Below are 15,187 nucleotides of genomic sequence, written 5' to 3' on the forward strand. Positions count from 1 at the left end.
TGCTAGTATACTTGCACTCTTTGGATCAATCTTTTTAATTTGGCTCAACGCTGTTAGGAAGACCAATAACTTATTCACCGCGCAGAATATAAATAAATCCACCTTGTCGGAAGCTCATCTTTCCGAACAGTTTTATGTTGGTTGTTCTTTAAGTTATTTTATTTATGTGAGTTGATTAAAAAGAGAAGACGGAGAAAAAGTGAAAATATGCAAAAACCACATCTCTTGTTCTTGTCTAGCAAAAGTGCTGCTATATAATTATTTTAGTCTGCCTGCAATCAAAACGCAAATACAAATGTTGAGGGCCAATGTCGACTATTGCAATATCCATAACGCGAAAATAGTTCGGAACGTATACAATTCGAAACATTTAAATAATGAAAAATCGGAAGAAATTCATATTACTTCTCCTAAAACTTCTTATACCCGGTACTCGAAGAGTAAATAGGGTATATTGTATTTGTGCGGATAACGGTTGTATGTAACGCACAGAAGGAAACGTTTCCGACCCAATAAAGTATAGTATATATTCTTGATCAGCATCAATAGCCGAGTCGATTGAGCCATGTCTGTCTGTCCGTCTGTCCGTCCGTCCGTCTTGTTTGTCGGCTAGTTCTCAGAGACTTTAAGAGCTAGAGCCACCAAATTTTGGCACCAGACTGCTGTATGCTCACACTGAAACCAGTGTATTTCAAAAATAAGCCCCGCCCCCTTCCGCCCCCGCAAAAGTGCGAAAACAATTTTGAAGATAACAGAAAACTAAAAACGCCATTCCGTAGGGAATTACCATATCTGTCAGATCACCAAATTGGTATCCGATTGGATCATTATTATAGCCACAATGAAGAAATTAATTTGCAGAGGCCAAACCCACCCCGTCCCGCAGCTAATAGCAGCACACTCTGCTTCGCGCAGTTTATGGCCTCTGCCCCTGACACGTCTCTGCCGCTGCCTCTGCCGCTGCCTCTGCCGCGACTCTGCCTGACTCTGCAGTGTGTGTTTCTAGGGGAGGGTGGCGAGCTAAAGGAGCGTGTTGGCGTGAGTAGTGTTGTTGAGGTAGATGACAGATGAAGAAAAAATGTAAAATTTGACAAATAACCGCTAAGTTGCAGATGTAGTACTGAGTGCCAGGTATAAAAGTTGTGACGCGTAAGAAGCGTCTCACACGTCCCTTCTCGTTTTCGTTTGAACTTACTTGCTGCAAATGTAATTTCTACATACTTTCGACATGCATTTTACATCGGTGTAACATCCGACAAATGCATTGCGAGTTGGTAAATGGACACACTCAAAACCTTAAACACGTAGTCAATTCCAGTTGGATTTTTCAATTCAAATTCAACGAGTAACAGAAATTTATTGGCTTTGTTCAAATTGTTTTTTTGTTTATACAGACAACATCAATTCAGGAGTATCAGTGTTGGGTTTCGTATAAGGTATACTAACAATGAGGAGCAGTAATATTACGAGTAAAACAAACTGCATACCTAAATGCATGGCTACGTAAAGTTAAACGCTGTGCGAAGAAATGATCCCTTATAAGTATGACCGTAAAAATGCCTGCTAAATGCACAATGAGTAAATAAATAAAAAGTCTTAACCAAGATATTGTCTTCTTTAAGCTCGTAGTTTGCCGGCTTACAAGCCCTTGTTGTACCACACGGTGTCTAGTTCGGGACGCTTCTTCTCAATATTTTCGCGCACCTCGGTTTCCAAGCTTGCCACCTTGATGGCAGCCCGCTGCTTGAAGAACGCACAGCCCAGGGGTGTGGCAAAAATGAGGACGAAGCCGCAGAACAGCGTTTGGATAGGAGCATTTGATTTCGGGTATTTGGCTAAAAATCCCCTCCGCTCAAGCGCGTTCATGAGCATTGGAGTCAGAGCTTGAGTAGAATTAATTGCCAATTAATTATTATGTATGTACTTATATGTATTTGAGGGTGGACTGGACTTACTCATTCCTGGAAGAGCCATGCAAATTCGACTTACTATTACCGCCGATATGCCAACACAAGCGGCCTTCTGGGACACGCCCACCTCGGCGTTCTTCTCGTCCAGCAATACCACTCCGTTGCGAATCTCCCTGAAAGTATTTCGAGTGCATTACGGATCTATGTATGTAGGTCCTCTCGTGTTAAAGATCCACTTACTGCATCCGCATGCACGGAATGTTTATGCAGTTGGCGGCTGCAACAGCCACAAGCGGCACCATGCGACCCACCAGTGGATTCATGTTCTTCACGGCCCGGTTGAGGGAGAGTGCCGTGGCCAGGGCTCCGCCGGTGGCCAGGCAGTACGAGGTCAATAGTTGCCTGCGGAGAGGGAGCGGTAAACATGCTCAATATGTGCGAATCATAATCAGAACTGGGGGGTACCTACGAGTTGCTAAGGGGCGACGTGCCCGAGCGGTTTGTGTAATTGACAATGGCGTTGAAGGTCTGATTCATCCACTGCCAGAAGACAACGGCGCCTGTGCTCTTGTAGAAAGCCATCATGCCTAAAATCATACACCATTAGCTCACAACATATTTTTCGTACATATTTCATTTTATTAATCAGAGCGCGGAAGCAATTTCGGAATGGTACAATTGAATCACAATTGGACAGGTTACTGTTCCACTCACCGCCAGTGATGAGCATGTTCATGGGCATTTGAGCCGACATGCGGCCAATTATGATTTGCTTGTCTCCCGTCTCCGGGTGGAAGGCCGAGTCGTACAGGTACTTTGCTTTCCACACATCCTCAATGGATCGGCACTCGGGCACCTCCTTGCCGGCCCTGTACCTTAGCACAATCTGGCGGGCCTGCTCCAGCTTCGTGTTGGTGGCCAGCACATTGAGTGGATTGGTGACCAGCAAGAAATGCTTGGCCCTGCCCACGTAGGTGCTCTGGTCATACTTGGGCTGATCAATATCAACACGGGGCAGTGGGGTCATTTTCGGAAAGTCTGCGAGTTGGTCCCGCCTATTGAGATAAGACAAATTTAATTTAAACCTAACTCCCACATGATAAGATATCACTTTGGAATTAAAATTGGATTCAGGATTGGATTCTGCTGGTCTGCCCTAATTGAATTTACTCCTAAATCGTTTTTATTTAAATCGCAACAGTCTCCACTGGCAAACCTCTTCTTATCAGAGGCGGTGGATGTTTGTGACCCAACGCTGCTGGCCTGCCTTATCTCGCTGGTAAACAAGTTTCTGCCGGGGAGCCGTTCGATTCTGTTTTCGAAAAACATATGCATGTATACATACATTAATACAGTCATACTATTTATGTATGTATAGGTTTATGTGCGCATACACACATTTGCACATTGGTATCTACATCTGATTCTACATTTCTACAGCACCGCATAGCTACTACGACTATATTGTGATTTTTGAATTTGTTTGTCAGCTGTCAGCTCGGTTGCCATCGACAGTTCGATTATGCAGAATTGAAATCTGTGCGTGCCCCTTATATAATTTCACTGGGAAGCTACGACAACATAATCGACAAATCCATAAGCCTTATCAGTGGGGCCCAGGCCCAGAATGCGGTTCAACACAACTAGAGAACAGGTTGCTGAATTTACACTCCCGTACGTACTACGTAATGTTGGTGTGTGTGTTTGCGTACAAATTGTATAATCTTTCCACCCGACAACACTTACACACACGCACAGCACTCACGAACAGTTGCTAGTTGCTACCACTTTGACCGTTGAAAAACGAATGAGACCCGACCCTCCGCCGGCCAGCAGCTGGCTGTCGGCTGCTTGCTTGCTTGCTCCATCCAGAAAGCTTTCGTTTGGTTCTTTCTACGGGGGGTTTGTGTGTAACGGTTATTTTGGAGACCACTGTATTTCGGCCTCGTTGACATTGAGAACTCTGGAAAAGGGCGAGAGAGCTTTTCTGCGCGAGCAGTACACTGTAACTGCGGCTGGACTTTTAAGTTGTCCCAGCTTTTAGACAGCCTGCTGGCAAGCATCACAGCAGCATATTCACCATTCTCCCAGACACCCCAACCCTCCCATTTCATGCTCAGATAATTATGATGGAACCAAACGCTTTTGAGCTTTTATACTTTGCACTACAACATAACATTAAATATTCATATTTATTGTTCTAGAATCTAGAACTATGTACATAAGTATGCACATATGGATGTATGCATGTACATATGTACTTAAGTATGTATGTGTATTTGGTCCAACGAGCAGGTGAGATGGGTCAGAGGGCGGCCTTGCTGAGGCCACTGCGAACAGCGAATGGCCCACCCATGGCCTGGACTACTCAGTTCTCCCCCAATGGTGGGATACATTCATTTTTATTTCTTCAGTGCACATATCGACCAGGACAGAAACCGATAGAAATGGTACTCATCTGTTTTGATGAATAATGCCATCATAAAAACTAAAATGAGTATTCCGAGGGATACCCCCTTAAATAGAGGCGACTGGTCAAAGCTGTATTACCCTGAAGTGTTCAAGATCACGGAAGTCCTTAATTTAGGCTAAAAGATGGTATCCTGAGTGGCCAGAAGGAAGGTTGGACATAAATGTCTACAATGTGCTCAAAAAGGGAGTCCGGATAGCTGAGCACGTCTCAATATGGAATACAAAGCATACAAGCAAACATTTGGAAAAACTGCTCCGTGAACTATTTCCGGAATTCGAATAGCCTTGGATTTCAAGGCGCAGTCTGTGAAAGCTGCATTAATCCTCTTTACAAATAAATTATTCGCTTAATCATTTATTATCTTGATAAGCCCCATATTTTGCATTACACAAAGAGCTGACGAAGAACACTTGGGACGCTATATGTGTATATTTATGCATTTATTTCCGGAATTCATTGTTAGACTAAACATAACATCAACAGTTTTGTGTATTAGCAATAGTTCATTATGTTGTTTATTGTTTTTTTAGTGTGCAGTTTATTTTTAAACGCGCTTCATAATTAAATTTGATAGGTTCAATATAGTTTTCACAAACAATTATAGTCGTAATTAACACAAATGTCGGATGTAAATACATTCATATGTAGGCAATATATTGTGTATTGTGTTTTTGTTGTTGTTGTTGTTGTTGTTGTATATGCAGTATATTTTAGTTGTAATAGTAAATTTAACAATTATTGTACAAATACATACATACATATGTACATAAACGTAAGTATGCACATACTTATGTGTGGCGTGAGTGTTTTTTTGTTTTTTTTTTAACTCTTAAGTAAACATGATCGACAATCATTGCATAATTTTTGCTAAATACTCGTATATAGTACTCCATTTATAGATTGCAATTTGCATTAGATACAGTTCAAAGTAACGCGAAATATATTTGATTTGAGTCTGTCAAGGATATAATTATGTAGGTAGACATCAAATAATTTCAATAGAACCCTGACTGACTGACGTATAAGTTAATACCACTGTGTAACACTCTGTTCAACTGTTTGCTGACTGCTAACTGAAGTTTGTAATCGAAACACCTAACACTGAAACTAGTTTTGTTTACTTAACTTGTTTAGTACTGCAATAATGTCCTGTGGAAGCGTACATACTCGTCTCGAGTTGCAGTTCGCAACTTGAGGTTAGATTGGGGACAGGATTGTGCACCATATTTAACTTAATATGTACAATTTGTTCGGAATAACTTCTGGCTTGACTCTGTCTTTATGGATAATGGTCGGGAGGAAGAACGTTGTACCTGGGTAGTGGCCGTAGCAGTTCAAGTAGGTGTGCATTTTATTGTATTTATGGTAGTAAGTTATATGTCTATAGTAATTTCTGTCTTTGTGGGGAGTTTCAGCCGGCGATTGTTCGTACATTTTATCTGGTTGTGTCTTAGTTTTTCATCTACAACTATCGTTAGCATGCATTTAATTCGATTTTGGGAAGTTGGCTTCGATTAATTGGGGTTCCATTTCGGCTCCTTCATCATATGTATACATGTACATACATATGTACATACTCGTATACCTCGTATACAAGCACTTCAATCTTTTATCTGTTTCTGTATCTGTTTCATTACTTGTACACTATGCATGTGTGTTTATGTAAATATGTTTGTTTATGTTTAGTTAGACATGTGGGTATGTAACTATGTTTTGAGCGCGTTCTTATAGCAGTGCAGTGCTCTTCATGCTATATATTTTGGTATGTTGTATGTATGTAGGTATTTGGTATGCTATGTTTATGTATATACTTTTATTTGTCTTAAACGTTGCTTGCAGCTAATTCTGATACTGATTCTGTGTCGTGGCCAGGTCCGTCTGAACTTGCGGCCAGAGGCAAAGCAGTTCTGGGCAAAGTGTGGTAAATGCAGCTCGATAAATTGAACCAGTAATTTGCTATGCCAAGAATCATTCGAAATTATTCGAAATTATTGTTTCGATTTATGCACAACAATTTGCACAAAAATTGACTTTAAATTTTCACTGTTCACGTGTTCAAATATATGTTTGTATGTATGTATGTATAGGTTGGGATGTAATGTATGTAGGTATGTAATTCTTATAATGTATTTATGTATTTATGCTCCCGTTCATATTTACATACATTCGAAAATTGACGCGATTAATTGCCATAAGGTATTGTTTTCTTTTCTTTTCTTATATTTTCTTTCGTTTAAACCCTCTGTTCTTTGCTATTTGAACTTTCTATTTTCCCTCATACTCCAAAACCTTTCAGGGGTGTTTGAATCGAAGTTAATTCAATATTGTTTAAATAAGCATTATTTAAATATACAAAATATACACACATACATTGTACATACATTGTGTTTGGTTTTCTTTTCTTCATGTTGTATATGAAAACGAAAATAAAACATCCGAAAACGTAACAAAATTCGTTGCTCTTGTTCCGTGGCGCAGGGAAATGCGCTCCTGGTCTGCATCGACCAGCCCGGCGGCCAAAGTATCGATTGCACAGATTCAAATAATATTGATTGGAGAGAGTGAAAGAGAGATGAGATCCTTCAAGAGGTACAATACACACAAAATATAGAACTAAGCGTGATCTGTTGAACTGTGTAACAAAGCGATGCGATACAAAAGTATATATGTACATGCAGATAAATACTTATAAGATATACACATTATTATGTACATATGTATATAATGATCGTACATAAATGTATGTACATAGGCAATATTAATTTGATTGTGGTGTGAGAAGTTCTGCGTTGTTCTGTTCGACTTGTTCCTTAAAACCATTTGCAAGTTGCAACAAATAAATCTGTTCCTCTGTTTAAATTGCATTTGTCTCCCTATCTACAGTGCTATTTATCCGGTAAGTGTACTTTAATTGTGGTTGTACTCTCTCGTACATACTCTCGTATGTACCACATACATACATATGTACATATGTACATACATACATACATATGTATGGGATGTTATTTGCCTAAGTATCATTAAATATTTTGTATATATATTTTGTAATAAATGTATAATAGTTGTATACTATATATCTGTATATATGTATATGTATAATCATCTTATTGGTTTATCGTTTCTCTCTTCGGTTGGTGCAATGTAAAAATCCATGTAAAACGCGATTTGAGTATTCCATTTGTCCACTAATTAACATTAAATGATGACCGAGCAGTTCCTCTACCGGTTCCTCTTACAATGACGAACCTGCACTCCTCCTCATGTGGTTGTGGCTAGGCTGTGGATGGTGGCTTCGTTTTGTTCCTGATGCACGACTCTCCTCTGATGGTATGAATATGAATATAAATATGTATGTGAATGTGCATGGGGTGTGTGTGGTACTTAGTGCTGGTATCCTCTTGGTTACTTAGTAAGTGCCTGACCGGGGGGAAAATTGAGTAATTAGGGGGGTTGGTCATATATAGTGTGGGATTGGTTATGGATACTCACTGGGACACTCGGGTGGGTTCATGTAGCCGAAGACATTCAATTCGTAGAGCGACGCCAGCGTGATGAAGAACAGGTACCAGAGCATCAGAATTATGCCCAGGCGCTTGTCCAGCTTCCAGCCATTGAGATGCGTCGAGAGGATCAGGAAGACGACCGTGGAGAAGAGAGAGAGTGTGGAGTAGGCGAGACCTGAAATGGAGGAAGAGAGGCGAGGGCACTCGAAGATTAGACCAGGCGACGGGCAGGGGCTGCTGCTACGTCAGCTAGAACACACATGCCAGGATACCACAGACACCAGTACTTCGGGCGGGGAAGGAGACACAAAAGAGACACAGACACTGGGACACTGGGACACTGGGGATACGGAGTACCTACCCTTGGAGATGACATTCACGTGCGAGCCGGGCTTTATGATGGCCGTTTGTATGAACCATGGAAGACCTAGGCACACTAGGATATCAAAGACATTCGAGCCAATCGCATTCGACACGGCCATGTCGCCGTAGCCCTCTTTGATAACGGCTATTGAGCTTAGGGCATCCGGCACAGAAACGCCAGCAGCCACGAACGTCAGGCCCATCACGGTGTCGGGGATGGCCAGCGTGGACCCGATCACTGTGATCATCCACACCATGAAGTACGAGTAGAACGAGATCCAAACCATGGAGAGCAGGAAGGTGAACGGATACCAGTTGCGGAACTGTGGCTGCCGGCAGTCGGGCATCGTCTTCTTGCACAGGAAGTGGATCGGATACACCACATACCAGGCCACCAGTGCCGGCAGGCCGCCCTCCGTGGGTCGCATTAGCGGATCTGGCCGAGGCTCACGTTGCTTGTCCGTCGACTTGTAGTACTCAGTGGCTGCCACCACTTGCCCCTTGGCCGCACCCGCACCCGCACCAGCACCAGCACCCGCGGATGCCGACGCCGATGCTGCCGATGCTGCCGAAGCCGCCTCACCCGTCACCACAGACTCGGGCTGATCGGAGTTGTAGGCCATGTTCTCCTGGCCCTGGCCCTGTCCCTGGGTAAACTGCCCCATGCCCCAGTCGTCGACCTGCGGTTGGGCAGGTCTTGCACTGGCAGCCGCTGGTTTCGGTTGATTCTCCTCGCCCCAGGCGGAATTCGGGTCCCAGCCGGCATTGGGGTCGCTGTAGTTCTGATAGTCGCTCTGGGGTTGTGTGCCGGTGGCGTCCAAGACATCGCTGGACTCCTTGGACAGACTCGTCTGCTGCTGCTGCCCCTGTCCTGCGCTGCCCTGGGTGTAGGAGCTCTCGGGCACATTCTTGTAGGTCACCAGAGCCGACTGCTCCTCCTTGCTGGGCAGCTTGAACGGTAGGTTGAGGCCGAGGGCCCAGCGCTCCAGCTCCGTGTTGAAGTGTAGGGCCACGCAGTAGCCCACATAGCAGAGCAGCATCACCACGGACTCGAACTGGGAACAAAGTCAGGGATTAGTTGTGGCCCACAAGCGAGCTTCGATGCACTTACACAGGAGATGACGTCGTTGAAGATGATGATCAGCATGACCAGGATGGAAACGCAGTAGAAAAAACAGTCCCGCACCAGTGGCCACCAGTTCAGCTGGCAAACGGTGCCCGAGCACAGGGCGCAGACGGATATCACGAACATAATGTTGAACACCGCCGAGCCGATGACGCCGCTGATGCCGATGTCGTCCTTGGCGAAGAACACACCTATAACCACGGTGGCCAGCTCGGGGGCCGAGCTGCCGGCAGCCATGAACGTGGCACCAGCCACATCCGGCGATAGCTTCAGCTCTACAACAAATAATTCAAGCTAGTAAAGAGCCCAGATCTCTGCAGGTCCTGCATGCAGGTCCTCACCTTCGCACAAACGGTCCAGGCTGGCCACAAAGTACTCGTCGCACACGATGGCCAGGCCGAAGAAGGTGTAGACGGCCACCAGGATATGCAAGATGAGGCCGCCGTGCTGGCGCGCCCATTTGTTCATCAGGGGCTGTGGGAACTGTTCGATGGCCGGCGGTGTGCAATTGTCGCGCTTGGGACGCCAAGTCGGGACGGCCCCATGCAGGTGGTGAGTAGCCTCGGTGGCGTCCGGTGCCTGTGGACGAAATAAGTGGGTGAAGTTGGCTAGTGGAATGCCAACCATACCGTACTCACATAGAACGGCGTGGTGGTCTCGAGCTCCGGGTTGAGCTCGGTATTCACTTCTCCATTAGCCTCGGCATCGCCCTCGTCCTCGGCCAAGCTGCCTACGTCCAGTGGCAGTGCCGATCCCTCCCTGGTGTCGCCTTTGGCCGAGTAGATGCTCACGCAATAGTAGATCAGGAAGAGCAGACCCATGTTCCACATGCGGGCGCGACGGGACCGACGACGTACGATCTGTGCAGGGTAATCGAGGCCACGGATTACAACCTTTTAGCCAAAGACAGTGAAAGCCCCAACAACCCACACCTCCTCTCCGACAAGAGCGGCTTATGTACGCAGCGCACATTGCAGCACCTGGAGGCGTCAGTCCCGAGTGCATGCACACTCATCCAGGTCTGCGAGGGTAGTGTGCAGTGTGTGACTGGGGGCAATTCGCAGCTCGTATAAAATGGCAAGCTTATAAGGTTTATTGCCACCGACTTGGCTTGGCTTGTGGTACCTTTGTGCCGGCTCTTGTCTGGGTGCCTGACAGTGGAAATTGGATACCATGCCCGGCATCTGCACTGAGCTGCACCGAGCAGCAGCCAGCCAACTGAACGTCTATGACAAATGTAGAATAAGGCAAACAAAAAAGCAAAACAAAGTTGTCAATTTGCTGCGGGTGTGGTGATACCCTGGATGACAGCATCATCTTTTCTTCCGAGATGAAACAAGCGCCCCAATTGGAGCAAATTGTTTCTGATTGGGAGGAAATCCCAGAGGAAAATCAAGAACGCAGCTGAAACTTTGTTTTATATTTTCAACGATAAGTTGCATGTCTCTCCTGATTTTGCCCCTTGTGACTAGCGCATTAGAATAAAGTAGAAATACTGTAGGACTATTTTTTATCAAAAAATTACACATAAAGTGACGAGAAAAGATTGCAGGATCGATTGTTCCCATGTCAGATATATAATTTGGAAATCGCTTCTTGGCGTACACTAAACCGACCTGAGAGACAAGTTTAAAAATAAACCAACAAGGAAACACTGTCTTCTGACTGCCTGACTAAGATGGACAGAGAACTAAGGAACTCAAGAAAGCTACATAGATATTAAACATTCTGAAATGGTAAGATCTCGAATATATCTATCGGGTAACTACGAGCCTACGAGATGGTCTTAGCTACCCTAGTTACAATGTCGGAGTTGAAACGTATGCACCTTCTGAAGTGCTTCTTTGTGTCTAGAAGAGAAACGCAGTACGGTACGCAGACGTGGACAATGACCGATTGGCTGACCAATAGGTCCGACTTGAAATTGAATATGGTAGAGGGATTTGCCATTGTGCAGCCAGAGACCACTGAAGTTGTGTGATGTGACACTCAATACGGCACACTTTGCTCTTGTGGGCTCAAGGAAATCCAGAATGCCAAAGGCTTTGAAGAGTGGAACAAACGCACCCGACACTCGTCGCCAGGGGAGGCATGGCAAATCTTCGATTTGTTTGCTGCAGTAATTAGAGGCGTCAATGCCGTGGGCACAGAGTGATAAGCGCTGAACCCACAGCAGCCAGTAAGCTCAAGGCCGGTGAGGCGATGCGAGACGAGTCGGATAGGCAGGAACGAGCGAGACTACAACGACACACTCTCCAAGGCCTTCCTCCGTGGCGTCTTTGTCTGGATCCACAGAAATTGCATGACATCATATCCTACAAGTCGTCGTCGTCGGGGGAATCGTTCAATCACGACGCGCACTGCTAGGACAAGTATACGGGGAAAGGCAGTAGAAACAACGCTCGTAAATGTATTTGAATAAATTTGTTTCTTATTGGCAATTTGGTTGCTGTTGTTGCAGATTTTGCTGTTGCTGTTCTGGCTGTTGTTGCTGCTGCTGCTTCTGGTGTGATAACAGCGAAAATTTGCAGCAGATGTCAGAGGGTACAAGAAGAGAGAGAGAGAGAGAGAGAGAGAGAGAGAGAGCGAGAGAAAGTGGCGTTTCTCACCACAAAAATATACAAACGATGAATGGTGTGGCGTCGGCGTCTGGCTGGAGAGTGACTGGCAAAGCCACCACAGGGCGGGTGGCGCTACAGTGATCCCTTCCCCACCCAGAGCACAGGCCAGGCGCCGCCTGCCTTGTGGGCCACTCGGTCACGCCGCACAATATCGATTTACTCGCACATTCGCGGACCCCCTCCCCTTCTTCTCTTCCACGAAGCTTTTACTCTTACGCGCTGTTGGGTAAGGTTGCCTGCCGAGTGAGTGGACTGGAGCGCTTTTCGCTTGACTTTTGCTGCTAGTTACAGTTGTTGTTGCTGTTGTTGCTGTTGTTGCTATTGCTGCTGATGTCGTGGGGATGTGTCGGTGCTGGTGTTGGTGTTGGTGTTGGTAGTGGAGGTGGTGGGAGGAGAGGCAACGATGATGTCGTCGTCAATGACGCTCGCAAAAGTAAAAGGAGGCTGCAGCCGAGCGACCCTCCGACCATCTTATAAAAATAAATGGCTGCGCTAACTAAATAGATGAGGAAGGAAATGTCGGCAGGGTTGGTGGCGTGGACTGGGGCGCCTTGGCTTACATCATACACACTCGTGTTTTCCTCAGCGGCGCAAAGACAATGGAGATGATTCTCGTGAAAAGGATGTAAAAGCAAGTGGAGGAACATAAATAAAGGAAAGTAGACAATTGACTTGCGATTTGCATAAAGCCAAAGGGGCCAGAGGGGAAGGTACGGGGCGAAATGGGGCTCGGAATTTGAATGGATAAACAGGGGCTCAGCTGATTAGGTCCACACCTCACAGTGTACACACCCCACGCTCCCCGAGCAGGCCCACTCATTTCATAATCACTTTTTACCATTTTGCTGATTGTGGCTGGCGCTGTCGATGGAGCCAAAACTTTTCAATAAAACTCGGCTTGAGGCTCTCTCCGTGCTTCGCTCAGGCTCTTCTCAGTTGGAGTCGTTAGATGGGATTTCGAATCGGAAAACAGATACAGAAGAAAACCGTTGCATTGGAAAACATATGAGGCAATGTGGCCGGGCCAGAGATTTTCAGTTCACTTTTTCGTTCTCTCCTCGGCTATCTATTCCGTTAATCACTGCACTCCACTCCACTTCACTCCACTCCGATCCACTCGCTGCAGCTGTTTTTCGCACAACAGTTAGTAATGCATTTTTGCACCGACGCAACGCGACGCGACGGTTTAGTTATTATTTAGTTTTTCACTTTTCCGTATTTTTTTTAATTTGCAGAACGAGAACGAGAACGGGCTGTGCTCTGCTGTGTATTGGTGTTTCTGATTCTGTTTCTATGCCTTGTGGTGGGGTGGGCGGATGTGTGTGTGCGTGTGCTTCTGTGTGTCTGGTGTGTGTGAGTGTATGTGTGGTTCGACACGAGCGATGTGCACTTATTCGCGTTCAAATGCTAGGGTATCAAGAGCAGCAGCAGCAGCGTCAACCGACTCCGCCAAGTTTTGGAAATTCAATGCGCACTAGTGGCGCGTCGCCAAGTCTGCCGCACAACTTCGAACAGGGTTCGTGTTCGGGTTGGGGCGGAGGCGGAGGCGGAGGCAGGTGGTGTCAGAAACCCACCACAGCCGAGCGCGTTGGCAGGAAATGTCAGACTGTGGTGGCTGGCGCTGGCTGTATGGGGTGGGTGTGGGTGCTGAGGCGGAGCTGCCAACTTGCCGGGCTGAAACCACGCAGCGCGCCCTCTGTTGGAGCTTTGCGCAACGGCTGCAAACTGAAACTTGAACGAAATTCTCCGTCCGTGCAAACAGTTTGCATTACGGAGATAAACAAAGGCCCGGCTTCGCATTTATTTGTTTGGTTATTATTTATATGCGCCCTCCCTCGGCCACAAGCGTCAAGTGCATTGGCCTGGTCAATAGCAAATAGCAAACAGCAAACAAACGCTCTTCCCAGCCGACGCACCATTTGAAGTGCCGCAAAGGACATCAATTGTCTGGATTTTGCCACATTATCCTTTATATTGCGGCCATACGATCGGCAATCAATGCCGATGATCGGGATCGGCTCTCTCAGATGTGCAACGTGACATGGCTAGATGCCGCACCCTCTGATCTAGCCGCCAGCTAGTGCCCCGACGGGACTAGGGCCCCTTGCAAAAACAAAGACAGCTCGGGGAGGACACCTTCGATCGTCACTTGTGGAAATCGGCATCACAATGACGGATTTACCTGTTGACACCTCACAAATAGACAATTCTGCTAATTAATAATGGGAGCGCTCTAGAGGCTCGAATCGGCCCAGCAGCACCAAGAAATATGACGGCTCTCCCGAATTCAATTGTAACAGGTTAAATAGCTCAATTATTAGTCGGTACTTCACAGGACTGCTCACTTTCCATCACCTCACCGAAAGGCGGGGTCGGGCAGACGTTCAGTCTCCGAAACTCGCTTGACGGGTAACTGAGCGCAGTAGTTCCCGGAAATTAGAGCGGCTGCTGCTTTGAGTTGACAGAAGTAACGCAGAAATATGACTTTGATTCAAGAACCTCAGCCATTGGATGAGGGGCTTGGCTCTCTTTCATAGAGTGTCAAATGCCGTGCAACTATTAAGGCTTTGTTAGCCGTCACTCGTTAAGGGAGTCCTTAAAGGGATTGTAAATCAAAGTCAATCACGGGATCTTTGTACAAACATATCAAAGGCTTTCAGTCAAAAAAGGTTTCCATTTATTACACAGAAAACTTTGAAAATTAGATCAAAAGGTTCAGCAAAAAGTCTCTGTGGAGACTTTTAGAAGTCTCCAGGACAACTTTCTTTTTCGGAATTTTGAAAAAAACCAAGAGATTTGCTATCTGGAGATCAATTATGCATAACTCCGATTTGAGCGAAAGTTGATTCCATATATTAATGCAAATTTCTAATAAAAATATCTCTTTCGAATGTTTATAATTTGTTTAAAATACGAATAGTAGATTTTTTAAATAAATAAACCTCTGTCGGATGGCCAAAAAATTACCCAATTACATATGTACATAAGTATGTACAGCTGTGTGCAATGAAATAGTAGTGCCGCAACTCACCACTTTCAAAACTATTTTTAAGTCATTTTCAATCATCCAAATTAATAATAAATACCGTTTTAGAAAGCCTGAAATGTGCATACTAGAAACCCGAAGGAATCCTTGAACATTTGCATTCCATCGTCTTTTTTTACATGACTTCACAAAAATACACATGCAA

At 45.4% G+C, this 15,187-nt stretch overlaps 2 protein-coding genes across 3 annotated transcripts; both read right to left on the reverse strand.

Moving 5' to 3' along the window:
• Positions 1 to 1,333: 1,333 nt before the first annotated feature.
• LOC117897937 (sideroflexin-1-3) lies at positions 1,334 to 3,729 on the reverse strand. 2 transcript variants are annotated; one of them, XM_034807028.1, is made up of 6 exons: positions 3,655 to 3,729; positions 2,625 to 2,965; positions 2,380 to 2,497; positions 2,151 to 2,312; positions 1,956 to 2,083; positions 1,639 to 1,883 (listed from the first exon to the last, which is right to left on the reverse strand). In XM_034807028.1, exons 2-6 carry the CDS (start codon positions 2,935 to 2,937, stop codon positions 1,639 to 1,641), a joined length of 966 nt encoding a protein of 321 aa, XP_034662919.1. In that variant the 5' UTR covers positions 2,938 to 2,965; positions 3,655 to 3,729. The 2 variants fall into 2 exon arrangements, with proteins under 2 accessions (XP_034662918.1, XP_034662919.1); XM_034807027.1 differs by lacking the exon at positions 3,655 to 3,729 and having other exon boundaries at positions 1,334 to 1,883.
• A 3,734-nt stretch (positions 3,730 to 7,463) lies between these two features.
• On the reverse strand, positions 7,464 to 13,480 carry LOC117897452 (probable sodium/potassium/calcium exchanger CG1090). The gene is made up of 7 exons (XM_034806297.1): positions 12,835 to 13,480; positions 10,014 to 10,235; positions 9,717 to 9,954; positions 9,361 to 9,650; positions 8,248 to 9,304; positions 7,873 to 8,061; positions 7,464 to 7,800 (listed from the first exon to the last, which is right to left on the reverse strand). Exons 1-7 carry the CDS (start codon positions 12,835 to 12,837, stop codon positions 7,790 to 7,792), a joined length of 2,010 nt encoding a protein of 669 aa, XP_034662188.1. The 5' UTR covers positions 12,838 to 13,480; the 3' UTR covers positions 7,464 to 7,789.
• Positions 13,481 to 15,187: the final 1,707 nt, after the last annotated feature.

Source organism: Drosophila subobscura, chromosome O (assembly GCF_008121235.1).
Source record: "Drosophila subobscura isolate 14011-0131.10 chromosome O, UCBerk_Dsub_1.0, whole genome shotgun sequence".
NCBI lineage: Eukaryota > Metazoa > Arthropoda > Insecta > Diptera > Drosophilidae > Drosophila > Drosophila subobscura.

Excerpts from the sequence above, each read along its gene's own strand:
- LOC117897937 (XM_034807027.1), bottom strand. The coding sequence starts at position 2,937 with ATGACCCCACTGCCCCGTGTTGATATTGATCAGCCCAAGTATGACCAG. Across the intron at positions 2,313-2,379 it reads ACGTCGCCCCTTAGCAACTC|GCAACTATTGACCTCGTACT; the intron begins GTAGGTACCCCC and ends CCCTCTCCGCAG. Across the intron at positions 2,084-2,150 it reads ATTCCGTGCATGCGGATGCA|GGAGATTCGCAACGGAGTGG; the intron begins GTAAGTGGATCT and ends AAATACTTTCAG.
- LOC117897452 (XM_034806297.1), bottom strand. Across the intron at positions 9,955-10,013 it reads AGACCACCACGCCGTTCTAT|GCACCGGACGCCACCGAGGC; the intron begins GTGAGTACGGTA and ends TTTCGTCCACAG. Across the intron at positions 9,305-9,360 it reads TCAACGACGTCATCTCCTGT|TTCGAGTCCGTGGTGATGCT; the intron begins GTAAGTGCATCG and ends CTTTGTTCCCAG.